Source organism: Oncorhynchus clarkii, chromosome 7 (genome assembly GCF_045791955.1).
Source record: "Oncorhynchus clarkii lewisi isolate Uvic-CL-2024 chromosome 7, UVic_Ocla_1.0, whole genome shotgun sequence".
Classification (NCBI taxonomy): Eukaryota; Metazoa; Chordata; class Actinopteri; order Salmoniformes; family Salmonidae; genus Oncorhynchus; species Oncorhynchus clarkii.
This window is the reverse complement of record NC_092153.1, coordinates 43,719,108-43,736,713: the sequence shown is the minus strand read 5'-3', so window position 1 is coordinate 43,736,713 and position 17,606 is coordinate 43,719,108. Positions and strand designations below refer to the sequence as shown.

The 17,606-nt window shown below is 41.3% G+C and overlaps 1 protein-coding gene across 7 annotated transcripts in view; it reads right to left on the bottom strand.

The window, feature by feature from the left end:
- Nucleotides 1-17,606, bottom strand: part of LOC139413348 (forkhead box protein P1-B) — a 208,293-nt gene that overhangs the window by 77,873 nt on the left and 112,814 nt on the right. For all 7 annotated transcript variants that reach the window (XM_071160598.1, XM_071160596.1, XM_071160600.1 and 4 more), the window contains one exon: nt 12,672-12,832. In XM_071160598.1, coding sequence (XP_071016699.1) covers nt 12,672-12,821 — 150 coding nt within the window. In that variant the 5' untranslated portion in view covers nt 12,822-12,832. The remainder of the gene's footprint in view (nt 1-12,671; nt 12,833-17,606) is intronic.

The following is a 17,606-nucleotide window of genomic DNA, read 5'->3' as shown; positions in this document are numbered from 1 at the left end:
ATGCATTTCCACAATGAGCACTTGTTATCTCTCAAATACATCATTACAGTTATTAGTTAGCTAGCTAGCTAGCGGATTTTTGCAATTTCAGTATAGACGTGACATCAGTCCAAAAAAATATAAACAAGACATGGTATCAAGAACAAAATAAAACTAGCTGAAACAAGCCACGTACGATTCCCCAAATGGCAGCTTCTTGTTATTGTTGCCAGCCATCTCGCCATCTGAATCACAAAAACACATGGACTTCTGCCCCATTGAAGCGTGCGCAAAGTTTTTGTCAAGTTGTCGGCTAACCCGTCTATAGGAAATGGCTTTAAGACCTGTGCCTTTTAGCCAGTCATATCCTCAATAACAGACATAATCCAATGGCTGCCAGGGAATGTTGCTTATGGAGAAACGACAATTGCATCAATATAGTAATTAACAGATTGTTTATAACGTTGGCATGTATATGCCATAATGTCACAACACGGATTAGCCTGTTACAAGCGGCAATGATTACACAAATGTTTATCTGAGGCCCGACAAAAAGAAAATTGACTGCTTGCATAATTATGAAGAATATTACACAAGTGGAGTAGTGGGGATTGTTATATGGGAGGAAGTTGTGTCGATAAGTGCAGACATTAGGGAAATGACTCTGCCTCTCTCTCACACACACACACATTAACACACTTCCAGAAGTATCAGCCACAGCAATGTGTTTGCATACGAACACTGGCAACACCTGCACACACACACACAATTGCATAAAACAAGATAGCTTGTGCATTGTAAATGTCCACACAACTACATTATACAGACAGACAAAGGCCCTTTAGGTTTTATATGCCAGTTTAACGTTTATGTGAAATACAAATCATGATTTTAAAAAAAATTAACAAAAAAATAACAGCATAAAATTGCTTTGTGTCGTGAATATTGACAGAGCAATCTATTCCACGTTCTATTAATGTTCTAGTGTGACAAATGTAGATGTTGAGAAGATACATTACCAGTCAAAAGTCTAATAAATAGTTATGTAAATATACAGTACCAGTCAAATGTCTAATAAATATATATGTACAGCACCAGTCAAAAGTCTAATAAATATATAAATAAATATATATATATATATATTTATTAGACTTTTAGACTATTAGACTGATACTGTATATATATATATATTTATTATACTTTTAGACTATTAGACTGATACTGTATATATATATATATATATATATATATATATATACACATACACACACACACACAGTACCAGTCAAATGTCTAATAAATATATATGTATATACACTACCAGTCAAAAGTTTGGACACACCTACTCATTCAATGATTTTCCTTTATTTTAACTAATTTCTACATTGTAGAATAATAGTGAAGAATATCATTTGTTTAACAATTTTTTGGTTACTACATGTGTGTGTGTCTATGTGTTGTTTCATAGTTTTGATGTCTCCACTAGTATTCTACAATGTAGAAAAAAGTAAAAATAAAGAAAAACCCTGGAATGAGTAGGTGTGTCCAAACTTTTGACTGGTACTGGTACTGGTACTGGATGGATGGATGGATGGATGGATGGATGGATGGATGGATGGATGGGGGTGTGTGTGTGTGTGTGTGTGTGTGTGTGTGTGTGTGTGTGTGTGTGTGTGTGTGTGTGTGTGTGTGTGTGTGTGTGTGTGTGTGTGTATATGTGTGTATTTATTTTAACTTTTGACTGGCACTGTACGTGTTGTGTGACTAGTGGGTGACAGTTAGTTTACCTGTAGCTGGATGGCAGCTGACAGCATCCTATCTCTCTGGAGCATGGTACTGATGGAGCCTGTCACTTCCCTACCGTATGAATCCCTCCCAGATGACTCTTGTTGGACATGGACATACCCCACTGCCGTTCCCATGCTCTCCCTTCACCCGAGCAGACAGACGGACGGACAGGTAGGGCTCTAAACAACTCTTTTAAACATTTGCCCAGAAGAAGCGCCCCCTTTCCAGCCCCTGTATCCTAATGCATGTCAGCCAGCTCTAATCAAGCAGAAAATGGTCATAAATATTTCTTTCTGCTAGATTTCACATTCGCATTTCACACAGGGTCATGATATTTTCCCCCTACCTCCGGGGAGCACCTAACGCAAAAACAAGTTTCTTATATTCAAGGCTCATGTTCCTTTAGTATAATGCAGAACATATTCCCAGTGAGGGAGAAAACGGGAAGAGAGAGAGGGAAAAAAAGGGCCCTGTCTTATTTTCTGTGCCATTTACTGGCTAGTACTTTCACAGCCATCCCATTACATCATGTCAGAGATTGTAAACAACTAAATAACAACAGCGCAGTGGAGCCCACAGCTAGAAAGCAACACAACACAACATGCATCCCTGTGTTCCAGAGGGGCTCCCGCCCGGCATCCTCACAGTGGAGAAAACATTTGTTTTTATTTGTCCATTTAAATAATATATATCTTTTTTTAAAAGAGAGAGAAAGAGCGAATGAGGATTTATACTGGTGGGGGTGTGGGTGACTATTTATGGCAGCCGTCATTCACAGGATGCTGGGGTGCCATCACTTTTCTTTATGATGAGACATCACATCGTAGACGCAACATATCATTCTCTAAATGGTATACAACCATTCAGCTGCACACGCAGGCCCCTCGCCATTTTTCTCTCAAATAGAGGCCACGTCACTCCCGAACGCATCGGAGGTCATTATTAAATCACGGATACATACATCGATGGGAGACGAGACAAGTCAAATCATCCAATGTGCTCTGAAAGGAGGCAGAGTGAGGGTTCACACAGACATATATTTACCTCTATAGGTAATCAATTGATTTTAGGAGTCAGTTATTTGTCATATTGTCTTTTCATGATAGCAAGGGAAAATCATGTTGAATACAGACTTAATAATGTCTCATTGTCCATTCCACTACTCATAACCTGCCACCATACAAACCCTGAGAAAGGTGGTCTCCTTACCACCACTAACAGCCTCTACGTTTATTGAGATCCTAACGTCACGCGTGTAGAGACCAAGGTCAGTTCGCCATGGATCTCCTTTACAGCACAGCATAGTGACTGTGCTGAATGAAGCCGACACACGTCTGTGCTGCTCATTTTTATGGCCCATCCTTTTGAGGCCATTTCCCAGCTAGTGAGTGCAGCATAAGCATTAGGATCATAGCTAGCGATGCTGGGGAGACTGTCAGTGGTGTAACGGGTTAAAAATTTAAAAAAAGGATTTCCCAAAGCCTCTGCACTCCCAATGTTACTAACCAAGGAGGTTCAAAAGTCACACAAAAAAAGCTCACTGCTCTATTCTTCGACAGAGAGAATTGATGTGTAGAGCAGGGAAACAAGAAGGTGGGGGAGATAATAGAAACATCTCTCTGGTTCTTTCTCAAGCACCTTCATCACCATTTGGCAGCTAAACCATTTAGAGGCATTCTGAGCCCTTTAACCCAATGAGTCCCACCATAACGACAGTGTGATTTGGACTTCTAACCCCTTTTAAACATGGTGTTTTTTCTATTTCTTCTGCATACCAACCATTAGTCTGTGTGATTAACGGGAGCTGAGCTAGAGCGATGTTTGTGAAACAAGGGCGGAGCCTGAAGGGGTCCGGGGACGTTTTTAAAAAATTTTTTTTTACAAAAACGTCTGAAGAGTCCGAATGGTTTGATCTACAAACTACTAAAAGCTATCTATGAAAAGCTGAGACGCTCATGAACACGCACATGTAACATGTTTATGACGCTCACGAGCTACACATCAGCCATTAGAAGGTAAGCGGTTCTTCTACATAGAAGATCATAGGTAATCCCAGGACATAGTGTCTATAATACTGTAATAAGCTCACATAGTTGCAGACAGCCCTTTAAACAGCTTGGAAAATTCCAGAAAATAATGTCATGGCTTTAGAAGCTTCGGATAGGCTAACTGACATCATTTGAGTCAATTGGAGGTGTACCTGTGGATATATTTCAAGGCCTACCTTGGTGCCTCTTTGCTTGACATCATGGGAAAATCAAAATAAATCAGCCAAGACCTCAGAAAAAACATTGTACACCTCCATAAGTCTGGTTCATCCTTGGGAGCAATTTCCAAACGCCTGAAGGTACCACGTTCATCTGTACAAACAATAGTACGCAAGTATAAACACAATAAGACCACACAGCCGTCATTCCGCTCAGGAAGAAGACGCGTTCTGTCTCCTAGAGATGAACGTACTTTGGTGCGAAAAGTGCAAATCAATCCCAGAACAACAGCAAAGGACCTTGTGAAGATGCTGGAGGAAACAGGTACAAAAGTATCTATATCCACAGTAAAATGTGTCCTATATCGACATAACCTGAAAGGAACAAACCACTGCTTCAAAACCGCCATTAAAAAAAAGTCAGACTACGGTTTGCAACTGCACATGGGGATTAAGATCATACTTTTTGTAGAAATGTCCTCTGGTCTGATGAAACAAAAATAGAATTGTTTGGCTATAATGACCATCGTTATGTTTGGAGGAAAAAGGGGGAGGCAACATTATGTTGTGGGGGTGCTTTGCTGCAAGAGGGACTGGTGCACTTCAGAAAATAGATGGCATCATGAGGCAGGAAAATTATGTGGATATATTGAAGCAACATCTCAAGACATCAGTCAGGAAGTTAAAGCTTGGTCGCAAATGGGTCTTCCAAATGGACAATGACCCCAAGCATACTTCCAAAGTTGTGGTAAAATGGCTTAAGGACAACAAAGTCAAGGTATTGGAGTGGCCATCACAAAGCCCTGACCTCAATCCTATAGAAAATTTGTGGGCAGAACTGAAAAAGCGTGTGCGAGCAAGGAGGCCTACAAACCTGACTCAGTTAGGAGGAATGGGCCAAAATTCACCCAACTTATTGTGGGAAGCTTGTGGAAGGCTACCTGAAACGTTTGACCCAAGTTAAACAATTTAAAGACAATGCTACCAAATACTAATTGAGAGTATGTAAACTTCTGACTTACTGGGAATGTGATGAAAGAAATAAAAGCTGAAATAAATCAAATCTCTCTCTATTCTGCCATTTCCCATTCTTAAAATAAAGTGGTGATCCTAACTGACCTAAAACAGGGAATTTTTACAAATTTTTTCATGTATTTGGCTAAGATGTTTGAAAACTTCCGACTTCAACTGTAAATGAAAATATTAGTTTTGCTGGGGTCTCTGGACTGACAGGGTTAATGGCCCGATGCAGCCGTTTTCATTTCAATATCAAATAATTTCTGGGTAACAATTAAGCACCTTACTGTGATAGATTTCCATTAAAAAACTGCTTCTCAAGCAATAATTTTGCTAGGACTGTCTAGGAGTGATCCGAGTTGGGAAGGGAAAACTGAAAACTAGCTGTTATTGGCAGAGAGGTTTGGAACTCTCTTTGTTATTTGTATATTATCCAATTTAACGCATGGTGATGTCACCATGGAAAGCTGAACCTCCTGCCCATGCAAATCTGCTGATTAGAAGGTCCTGTGTAGATAGTTGCAATTTCCTGAAAATGCTATCAGGAAATAACACTGATTACATTGTTTCACACTTTTAAAGTGTTAGTTTCATCAGCTGTCGTACAATATGATACAAAACACACACAAAAAAGAAAATAATTTTGACTGCACTGGGCCTTTAAGAAACAGGCGGCAGGCACATTCTTCACAAGGTGCTCTGGGGAGCAATATCACAGGCCTGCGTGCTAACAGACGCCTGGCAGGAGTAAACAGGCGTTTTGCTGCCATCACTTTGCTCCCCTCCAGTCTCCAGCTCTTCCCTCTCTGTCACCTGGGCCCAGCCTGCCCAGTCTCAGCACTGAGGTCTGACGGCGTGAATGAACATTGACGTCTGTTATCTACAGTGATGCGTGTAGATTATGAATAAGACATAAAAAAGACAGTTTCACTACACCGCTTTTGCATTAGCAGGCTACTCTCTCGATTGGTAATGCCCTCCCCCACCCCCACTACACACATATACACCCTCTCTATCTGTGTACTATTGTGGCCTCTGGAGCCCCAATAAATGCCTTAATCTGAGATGAATGAAGCTACAAGGATTAGGGTTTTATTGAAACAAATAAGTGTTTTATTGGGAGAAAGCCCCAGTTTCAATTTCAATACCTCGTTTAAACCTTATCTGCCAAATCCTTAGGGCCCATTCTATGTTAATTGGATCTACATTGCACTTGCATTGGGGGTGTTAACATGCACAGCCTATGAATATTAATTACCCAGAAGTTTTCTGTGGAGAAAATACTTTCCTGATACATATTAATTCTATGAAGTTTTTAAAGTAGAGCTCTCATTAAAAATGTATAAGCCCTGTGCTTAAATGTTTTCCCAAGACGACTTGTGTATCTTTAACTTGATCCCTAATAAATTGGGCCAAATTGGCCATCCTAAAAGACTAGTTTCTCCGAAAAAGGCATTATTATTCAACTCGATGTAAACATTCCATTCCACTGAATAACGGGTTTTGTTTAAACAGTGTTTTGACTATGGCTATTAAAACCTTTCATGTTAAGGCCTGTACTTTCCCAACCCAAGCCTCCTGAGTCCCTGTTAAAGCGGTTACTTGTTTACACCGCTAAACACACAATCTGCTCAACAAAAACAGACCAATACCAGTGTGTGTGTGTGTGTGTGTGTGTGTGTGCCTGAGCACGTGTGTGTGTGTGTGTGTGTGTGTGTGTGTGTGTGTGTATATGCGTGTCTTGACTGTGAACATGTGGGGTTTGAGGGGTAGGTTTGTGGGTATGCGGGTATTATGCATTTAGTCAAAAACCCTCGCAACAGTTCAGCCCTTCCAATAAGCCATTGAACACTGAACCAATACAGACGTGTTTCCCTGTCTGCCTCTCCACACCAGCTGCTCCAGACACCTGCTCAGAAGTTTAGAGTTCCCCTCTTCAGCACTAACATACAGACACGCCATCAAAGACCATCCGGGCGCCACACAATGAGAGCCACTTCACGCTTCCTAATGATACCAGCATACAGGCGCATCATTTACATAGGAAGCAGTGGCCACACTGACCCAACATAACACACTTCTGAGGGCTTTCTTTAAAGAGGGGCGTGGAGGGGTGAAGGGGGAGGGGAGCACCGTTACATCATCCTGATAAATACGGGATGCACAACAATACACCTTCCACTCTACTACACCCCTCCCCTACACACACACGCACGCACACACCGCTAACTCCTCCTTTAATGTCTTTTTCCAGGCGCTGACTGTTTGACCTGAAATCCATTATCCCCCATGTTTCTTTTCATGTGGCCGGGGTGAGCTGCAGTACAGTAGTGAATGACTTACCTTGCAGCGCTGCTGTCTTGTTGGGGCATGGGGGAAGTGAAGAGGCTCTCTGATTACCTCATTGTGAAACAAATCCTCAGACCCCCCCTCCCCCGCCTGCCCACATGAAACAGGTCGGGGAGGGGGTGTAAACAGGATGTCAACCCATGGAACAGTCAACTATTTTAAACTCGGGGGTATGGCATGGTATGCACACATGCAACGTGTACTTCATCTCTTTCTGCTGCTGCTTGCCCGGCGGGCTGAAAGGACATGCTGGAGGTAGACTCAACAAAATAGATGAGTTCATGAGCTGGCCATTTTGGAATGTAGCCATAGGGAGAGGTTCTGCTATTGAGGTTACCTTCAAAACACATGAAGAACAAAACTAAACAAGACATGACAAAAGGCTTCAGAAGTCATACCATGCTAGACTAAACAGATCTCTCTTTCCCTGGGAGAGAAATATATTGCATGTAACAATTAACTTGACTCAAAAAGCAATATGGTTCAATTGCGGAAGGCTTAGGCCTCGACAAAAACAGTGATGAAGTTTTATTTTCTACAGGTAACTGACAAAATAAAGGAAACCCCAACACAAAGTGTTTTAATAGTATGTTGGGTCACCACGAGCCAGAACAGCTTCAATGCACCCTGGCATAGATTCAACAAGTGTCTGGAACTCTATTGGAGGGATGCGACACCATTATTCCACGATACGTTTTTGCTGATGGAGGTGGAGAACGCCGTCTCAGGCTCCGCTCCAGAATCTCCTCTAAGTGTTCAATTGGGTATACTTTGAATCGCTCATTTACTCAAGTGTTTCCATCATTTTGGCAGTTACCTGTACATACAAGCACAGTACTGTTCAATTTCCACCTCCATCAGTATGATTATTAATCAGATCACACGTCAATTGCCAAACCCACCAAAGAAATTCAGCCTGTAATAAAACTGTCATCCGCTCCACTATAAAGACAGATGTTGTGAGTTGTGTGATAACATAATTAAACTGTTCTGTGAGGGATTCCATAAAATTATTCAAATTGGAAGAGCACTATAATTTTACCAATAAAGCAATTTAGGGCAATATGTAGTGTCATAACACTGATGTTATCCGTTCCCCCAGATTTACAATAAGTTGCAGCCCCTACCGTCCCTAGCCCGATCTGACAGACATAAAGCAGTGTGTATCCTTTCAACATGATCCTCTCTAAGATGGGGAGTGTGTGTGTGTGTGTGTGTGCAGCAACCCTCAGCAAGGAAACACATTGAGAGAATAATGCGCCATACCTCTTGGACACCAACCACACAAGGAAACCTGCCCTTTATCATACGCATTAGCTATGCAGCACTGAGCAGATATACAGCTATGAGAAAACGCAAAGATGCTCAATTCAATTCAAATGTGTGGTGATAAGGAGCGTTTTCTCCTTTCTTGTAATGTATTTCAACTGAGGAAGCTGCTTGTGGTTCTCTTCCACTGAACTCCACAGTCGAGTGCACACAATCAGCAGCCAACCATCCCAGCAGCGTGAGGGCTGCTTTGCGCTCTCCTTTGACCTGATGCTGTTAACCTCTCTCATCTAAGTAGTCTCCTACTGACCAGAACAGAGTCCTCAGCAGCCCTGGCCCTGCTGTACTGTACCTGTCTGTCCTACAGTAGTCTGGAAACGGGAGAAAGTCATGTGAGTCTGCTTATCGCTCAGCACTTCCTCCTCTGGTGTGTGCGCCTCAATGCAGAGTTCAGTGACGCGACGCGACGGACGGACAGGCTGAGCTGAAAGCTCTCTCTCTCTTCCACCATGTCCATAAGGGACCGTGTAAGGTTTGCATTATGCAAACAGCTAACCTGTGCCTGCTCAGCTCTTTCCACTGTTACGTGTGAAGAGCCAGTGTCGTCTCTCCCTTTTGCACACGCAACGCTACAGTACGGATGGCCCTTCTCCGTCAGAGAGGGAGAACAAACTCCCATCATGGTTTACCTTATCTTGTGACTTGCAAAAAAAGCTTTAGAGCATTTGTCTGACAAAAAAGCCTGGATGGATGTTTCTGCAATAGAGGAAAAGCAATGCTTCATCCGGCTGTTGTTCTTTTTCTGAGAATATTGTTGGAATGTATTTTGTATCACTGAGGAACGATGATATTTAAGGAATCTCTCCAACTTGATTAAAAGGACACTTCTAAGAGACAGGATATTAATATTTAATAGTCCACAGTCATATCAGCTGAACCCAATTCCTAGCAGAATAATCAATTGTTTTGCTCAAACATGCAAGAGATTACTGCCTAAATGAACCATAAATCACTACCAACAGCAGTATATGTAGGAACTTGAATGTGCTGGATGGAGTCAACAGCAGCACAAAATACTGCAGTATCTGAATGTTCAGTCGCGTCATCGCTGTGACTGCCTGCCTGTTGATGTGGCTGGCTGCATCTGGTCTGTTCTATTATGTGACTTCTCCTTTGGCCATCAGAACTTCCTCTTGCAAAATCAATAACAGCAAAACAAACCGAAAAGCCACACATTTCTAGCTATTGCATAAACACAGCCCTTTTTACATATTTGTCTTCATAATTTCTATCATCATTCATTTCCTCAAGAAAGGGACTTGGTGAAAACCACAACTTCTGCACAAGCAGCAAGAAAGTTTAGCGACAACATAAAAAAAGGAGTCATATTCAAAAAGTATAGGGTGTAAACCTTTTGTTTGGTTGACACAACATTACCCAACATTTATCTACCAAATGGGTACATTTTGGTTCAAACAGAAAAAGTCCATACAGTGAATGGCTTTAGATGTTTGGGCTGATTTAAAATCTCTGAACCGACATCAACAAAGCACAAGCAGAAACATCTGAATGGTCCCCAGACTTTCTAACACAAAAGCAACAAATAGAAGTTGCACATGGCAAAAGCCTAGATGAAATTGCTAAAATATGAGCAAATAAACACTCAAGCTATTTCTCATAAAAGAAAAAGAGAATAAAGATTTTGTTCTCCAAAAAAATGGCAATAAGGGGGAACTACTTCAATTGTAGATTTAGATAAGCCATGCGAGCGCCTTGCTGTTGAGGTATTCCAGCCCAATATTTGACTTACTAATAAAGATGTTTAAACCAAGCTTATGGTCCACTTCCCCCAAATCTGACTGGTCGACAAGATGAATTCCCCTGTCAGAATCAAGATGATCAAACAGATTACAATTATTTTATCCCCTATCTTTATTAATGAGCACTGTCTTTCATAGTTATGTTCCCTAATAAGAATAAATGATATGCCACCCCCAGGTTTGTTGTTCACCCTGACTCAGGGGATATATTCACACTTTGAGTCAGAGAAAATTCTAGATTGATTTCTGCATCACAAAAAGGGAAATGGTGTCTTGGATGATTCCCAGAGAACAAAGACACAGAAGCCCACATGTCTGTCAGGTTATATTAGTGCAACCAGCAAAGAAAACGGAAACGACAGACTGCAAAATGCCACAAAAGTAAAAGTTATCAAGTAATTGAGCGAAGATCTTAATGCCCATGCGACAATTAACATGGTTCATGATGCATGAGTGAAAATCCTGGGTTAGCCTAATGGGAGAATAAAAAGACAGGCGCATTCCCCCAGAATCCTCTACTGGTAAGTACCCTATCAAAGGAGAGCGTCAGGAGCGGAGAATGAGACATCTCGTCCTTCATCCCAAACCATGCACCATTTATCACACAGAACAATGAATCTATCCGCCTTCCTCTCTCCGTCCCCATCATCAACATCATGGTGCGACACAGAAATTAACCATGGGCTTGGTTCAAAAGGACAAACAGAAAGAAAACATGTGCTATTCAAATGCACAGGAAAACAATTATACAGGATTAAATTCACGAGTAAAGTTGTTGATTCTAAATTGTTTTCATAAATGACTGATCTGAGAGAATCATTATTCACTCCATATGACTAAAATAGAGACCAGTGCTTGATGGTTGGCTCTATTCTCGGGAGAAGGACTTTTTTTCTCTCTCTCTCCTTGGTGTCAAGTGCGCATCCATGACACTTCCCTGCTCTCCCTCTCATCTGCCTCACATTCATCAAAGTTGTAACCCCTGTTGTCTTTGCAGAGCGAATCAGAATGCGCCCCTGGCAAAGAATGAAGGAAAAGTCAACAGGAATTAAGTTTCAGTGCAACTGTTTACTCAACTGTGGCTTGCAGTTATTGAAATTTTATCCACGGTTTTGTGTGACTACTGCAGTAATGAATTCAGTATGGCTGTGATTTTCTCACTGACGACATACTCGTTTTGAGCTGGAAAAAGAGAGGGAGACAGCTAGAGCAGCAGTGATGGAGGGGAGATAGGAGGGACAGACAGCTATGTGGAGTAGTGGGCCTACAGGTCTAACACTGAGACACAAGTAGAGTACATCCTTTTACGTCTACTTGGGTTTTTCTATTATTGCTGCTGGAGTTGCTGGAAAGCATGCATTTGCAACTTTGCGGGTGTTAATGTTACTGGCTTGCAACAAATATGTAATTTTTGGCATATTACTTCAAATGTGCTGTACGTGTTCAGAGGCTAATTTTCATGATAAGTGCTTCAAATGAATAAGATTGTGTAATTTTCTTTGAGACAAAATGCATGATTTAGCATGGGACCTTACAGTATACCGATGTTGATAGATGTGCTGTGACAACAGACAGCAACAAAAGAGGCTGTACATCATGACTAAACTGCTCCTGACAACAACCCCAGTCATTCTGTGATGGCACAATAGCATGAGACACAGTGATCTTTTCAATGCTGTTTCCTTAAACACACTGTCGCGTGGCACACATAACGCTGACACCAACAGAAAGAGCTTGTCTGTTTGCCTCAAGTCTCAGATGGTGAAAATGTTTTGGGCTTTACTAATAATAAAGCTACCGCCATTCTTCGGGCCTCATTGGTCGGACACAGAGGAGTGTGGCATTAGTTGTGAGTGTGAGGCGTGTTTACAATGAGCCAAGGGAAAACCCAGTCAGCCCATTGGACAGCACAGCACTCAAACTGTCAGAGAATCGTGTGGCACCCACACACTTAAAATATGCTGACCTACCTTGATAAATATTTCACCAAAATGCAGATGCTGCATGCTACAATAAACATGTCCGCACCCAAACAACACAATCACTGAGCGAGGACTCACCCCCCCCCTCAACTCTTAACAAAAAAAATCTAAAACGCCCTCGAATATACATAAATAATTATAATAATGTGTTTATGCACTTTGGGACAGGATTAAATATTAACAGGCACTTTAGAGGTGGGCTAGGGACTGCTGTTCACATGGGTTCATAACGACAGGTGTGAAGAGAGGAACCTAGTTGACCTGGTGCTGCTGGAGATGGATCAGGTCAGCTGCCGACGGGGTCGTCACGCTCCCGGGCCTCGCGTCCCTGGCTCCGCCCTCCACGCTCGCTGCTCCGTTCTGATTGGCCGGACCGTTGCTTGTCGCCTCCGTCCCAGATTCTTGCATCATGACTTCAAAACCTGAAGGAGCAGAGAGTAGGAGAAAAAGCTTCTAAAACAAGGCACAGTACAGGGGACACAGTACGTTTTAACCCGGGCCACACTTTTCGTCCACTTTTATTACCAGTTTTCCTACTGGTTCATGCACGTCTGTTTCTTGTTTGTTTGCTTGCACTGTATTCAGCGAAGCAAACACACGCACACACTCTCATAGACTCTCTTTCCACTGGGTGACGAACTAGTGTCTTGTTGTGTCTTTCCGGACCAGATACTTTACAAATGACAAGCCCATACTGGGTTGGAGGGAGGAGCATGGCTCAGGTTCTGTTAGTGTTCTCCTTCACGGCTGTGTAGGAGGCAGGGGATCGAAACACACATCTTGGAAGAACCCAACCTCAGTAAGGCAAAGCAGAGGAGCCCAAGAAAAACACTCACCCTCACAAACAAAACACTTTCTATGGAAATGGGTATATTTACTTGTATGGTCCCAGAAGAACCACTGCAGAATGGCTTTTTAATGGGAAACAGGGCCAACGGGTGGGCCTGCCTGCCAAAGGATCTCCGCGAGAAACATCAATTTTAAAACCGAGTGAAAACACGGAAAACCTACAGGGGTGCTCAATTAACACCAACATGAGTCTACCAAAAACATGTTCTGTTATTACTTCATTTTAAAGAAGAATATGCTGCATTACAAAGGGCTATACACTGAGTGTACAAAGTGTTAAGAACAGCTTCCTAATATTGAGTACCATGCCCTCATTGTCCCCCCATTTTGTCCTCAGAAAAGCCTCAGTTTGTCGGGGCATGGACTCTATAAGGTGTCGAAAGTTCATAATGTTTTGTACACTCAGTGTATATGCTCTATAATTGCATATATTTCAATCTTTTTCTAAATAAACTAGATGGTAATTTAACATAAAGTAAAATTGGGGACTTGCTTTAGCTCTTTAAAATAATTTTTGTGGTAATGGAAGAAGTGTTATGATTTTAGATTTGAAAAACACAGAAGAAGTCAAAGATTTTCTACACAGTAAATTTTGGTCTAAGTTGTTGGGAAAGTGGTTAAAATGTCAGTTGTTTTTAAGGAATTCTGAATTTTGGCAATGAAGCGCTTTATCTACTTCCGTTTTAAGGAAGTTGCTAACTGGCATTAGCGCAATAGCTAGCACAATAACTGGATGTCTATGGCAACAGCTAGAAAGCATGCTAGCTGTTACCATAGAAGACCAGGCATTGTGCTAATGCTAGTTATCATTGGCTCGCGAAACTTCCTCTAATGTCCTTCATACTGGTCGCAGATACATAACAATGGTATCCACAAGTTCATCTGACTCAGGGGAAGCAGGTAAAGTGCTTCATTGCCAAAATCCCGAAGTATCCATATTTCAGATTTGAATAGAAGTCGTATGTTTTTGTCTTAGTTTTTGGGAAAGTGGTCAGAGTAACTGATTTGTGTCAAAAGTCACAATAGGCCTTTTCACACTGCATTGTTCTTAGCCACGGGCTATCCTTAGCTCCAGGCTAGGCCATGATGCATTGGCAATTTTCTGGGACAGTATTGCTGAGCAATGTTGCCAGCCATGTTTGCTGCAACATTTTTCCATTGAAAATGATAAACTTGATATAATCTGGGGAATTTAGATTTGATCAGCAGCGCAACTTAGTGGGCAATTTATAGGAATCCTCCAATCAGAGTGCAGATATTGGTCATGTGATTAGTATGCCGTTCTAAATTAATTTGGGAAACATGTTAGCAAAAGAAAATCAACTCCCCTTTTGGAGTGAAATGTTGGCCATTCACGTCTCAAACGTGATCCATTTCAGGAAGCCAGGCGTATGTCGCACGTCACACTTCACTACTTCACAGGAGAGGCATTTGAACACATTCTTTATTTGTTTATACAGTACCAGTCAAAAGTTGACACACCTACTCATTCAAGGGTTTTTCTTTATTTGTACTATTTTCTACATTGTAGAATAATAATACAAAGACATTGAAACTATGAAATAACACATATGGAATCATGTAGTAACCAAAAAAGTGTTAAACAAATCAAAATATATTTTATATTATAGATTATCCACAGTAGCCACCCTTTGCCTTGATGACCTTTTGCCTTGATGACAGCTTTGCACATTCTTGACATTCTCTCAACCAGCTTCATGTGGTAGCCACCTGGAATGCATTTCAATTAACTGGTGTGCCTTGTTAAAAGTTCATGTGTGTAAGTTCTTTCCTTCTTAATGCATTAGAGCCAAGAACAGCTCAAATAAGCAAAGAGAAATGACAGTCCATCATTACTTTAAGACATGAAGGTCAGTCAGTCGCAAAAACCATCAAGCTCTATGATGAAACTGGCTCTCATGAGGACCACCACAGGAAAGGAAGACCCAGAGTTACATCATATTAGTTTAACAGTTTTTTTGGTTACTAAATGATTCCATATTCAATAGGCCATCATTGTAACTGACTTGCCTAGTTAAAGAAAGGTTAAATAAAAAATAAATACAAAAATATGTCTTCACCATTATTCTACAATGTAGAAAATAGTAAAAATAAAGAAAAACCCTGGAATGAGAAGGTGTGTCCAAACTTTTGACTGGCACAGTATATAAAAATAAAAATAATAAAAAAAACATTCAAGTTTTTGTGTAAAGTGCTAGGAAAGTGGTCAAAATGTCAGTTGTTAGTAAACAGTAAAAAAAAAAAAAAAAAAAAGATGTGTTCATGTAAACACAACTGTATCATTAGATTGGTAGAATATATTGTTGTTCCAATAGATTGTTGTTCCAATTTCAGATTTGGCAGAGAAGTAGAGGAATATTTCTAAGATGTCTAATTTATTCGGCGAGTGGTCAAAGTAGCTGTCAAAAGTGACATTGTTTTCAGTGAATAGAATAGAATGTTGGGAGTCATGTCACAATGCGACCTTTAGAATGCTGAGGAAATCCCATGAAAGTGGATGGAGGACATCAAGCTTAATAACAGTTTAAAACTATAAAAGATATCAAAAAGTTGTACACAAGCAACTTAATCCAGAACGGTATACACGTTTTAAAGTTTCAACTGCGTTTCTAGCTTAAACGGTGTAGCATGGGTAGCGTTCAAAATAATAAGAAGAAGCATGACGAAGATTTAAAGTGGGACGTTTGCTGCCGCAAGTCCCATTAATAAACAGTTACTCAGCCGTACCTTTTGCATGAAAATTCTGGACACATCATTTTCTATTTTTCAAGTCCGTACTGCTTCTGATTTTGGTGATACAAAACCCAGACAGACATTCCCTCACCCTTCAGCCCCAAGCTCATACCCCCACTCCCTCCCCTCTCTCCTGGGATGAGTATGAACCGAACGACACCGATGCTTATCTGGGGCTGTATTCCTGAAATCAGTGGTGAGATTTACATCTTTTGTGTTGGTCACAAGCCTCACTGGTGCGGCGGCGGGCGACACGTCTAGTCGCCCAATTCCAGAGAAGTTAATGAAGCTGACCAAGTCAGGCAGGAGTAAATTAACTTGGCTGATTAATTATTTATATGAAGCAGAATAAATGCCCTTAAAACGCTGGGCCTAATCATGAAAGGAGTTGAAAATGGGCATAAATGCAGATTTATAATGTTGCGTTTAAGGCGTGTAATAGGGAGGCCAGTATGTGTTAATGTGTACTCAACAGAGGGGCTGAGTCTCCTGAGATCCCCATCCAAACAAGAGACACAGCAGACCTAAGGCAGAGGGGCCACCATTGGGGACACTGTCTGACAGACATCAAATGTCCACATCTATTATGAGTAAAGAAAATAAGCAAGATCACAACAACAATAAATAATATTACAGACACTACTATTTTTTGTGTTGAAATAAAGAATAATTTCTGTACTATTATCAAGTAGCAAAATCAGTAGCTACCACTATAATAATCAACACCATAGTGCACTATAATTTTAGATGTCTCTGCTTTTTTTGCAGGCAGAACATCCCAGTGACTCATCAGACACTGTGGTCTGCATTGGTTCATTTGTCATGTCACACCACCCACTCATCTCATTCTGAGCCCCTGCCTCTGTCTGCAGTTTGGGCCGAGGCTATGGGCTGTGTTCTCTGGATTGGACGCTCTGGGCTGGGTCCTCAAGCCTCCAGCTCGGCCCACTCTCTCTCCAGACAGATGTTGACCCGGCTCACCCCTTCAGTCTGGCACAGCCTCACTCCATAATGGGATTTTCTAAACAAGGAGCGAGCAATAGGAATACTGTGGGATGGGAGGGAGCCGGCTACAACTACATCTGCAGGGCCTGGCTGCTCAGCTCAGCTCATACAAACTCCCCTTCCTTCTGAAACACCAATTAGAAACACACATTCTCAGGCCAAATGAAATGTGATTTGAAATAAACCACATGCTGACGTTATTCACCCCCACTTATTTTTCAAATAAAATATGTTTTTCCACACATAGAAAAGAATTGACTGAGTCTGTTTTTTTTTCTCTCTCTCCAAAGCTAAATAAAAGGCGGAAAGTAATGGCTATTATGCACGCACTGTCATTCCATGCAAAATTTTCATAATTATAACGGAAAGGCGTACATTTCCAAATGCATGGCATCTCCAAAAGTAATCAAGAGAATGAGCCGTGGGGCTATTTTAATGTATGCAAAACTAGTGACCCACAATAAAGGAGGGGAAGGCTACAATGAATGCAAAGTAATGCGCGCATGCTTGGAACCGGCACTGACGAGGGGCGGCTAAAATTAACACCCAATTAATTTTCGAATTGACAAACAAATGAAACCCATAAAT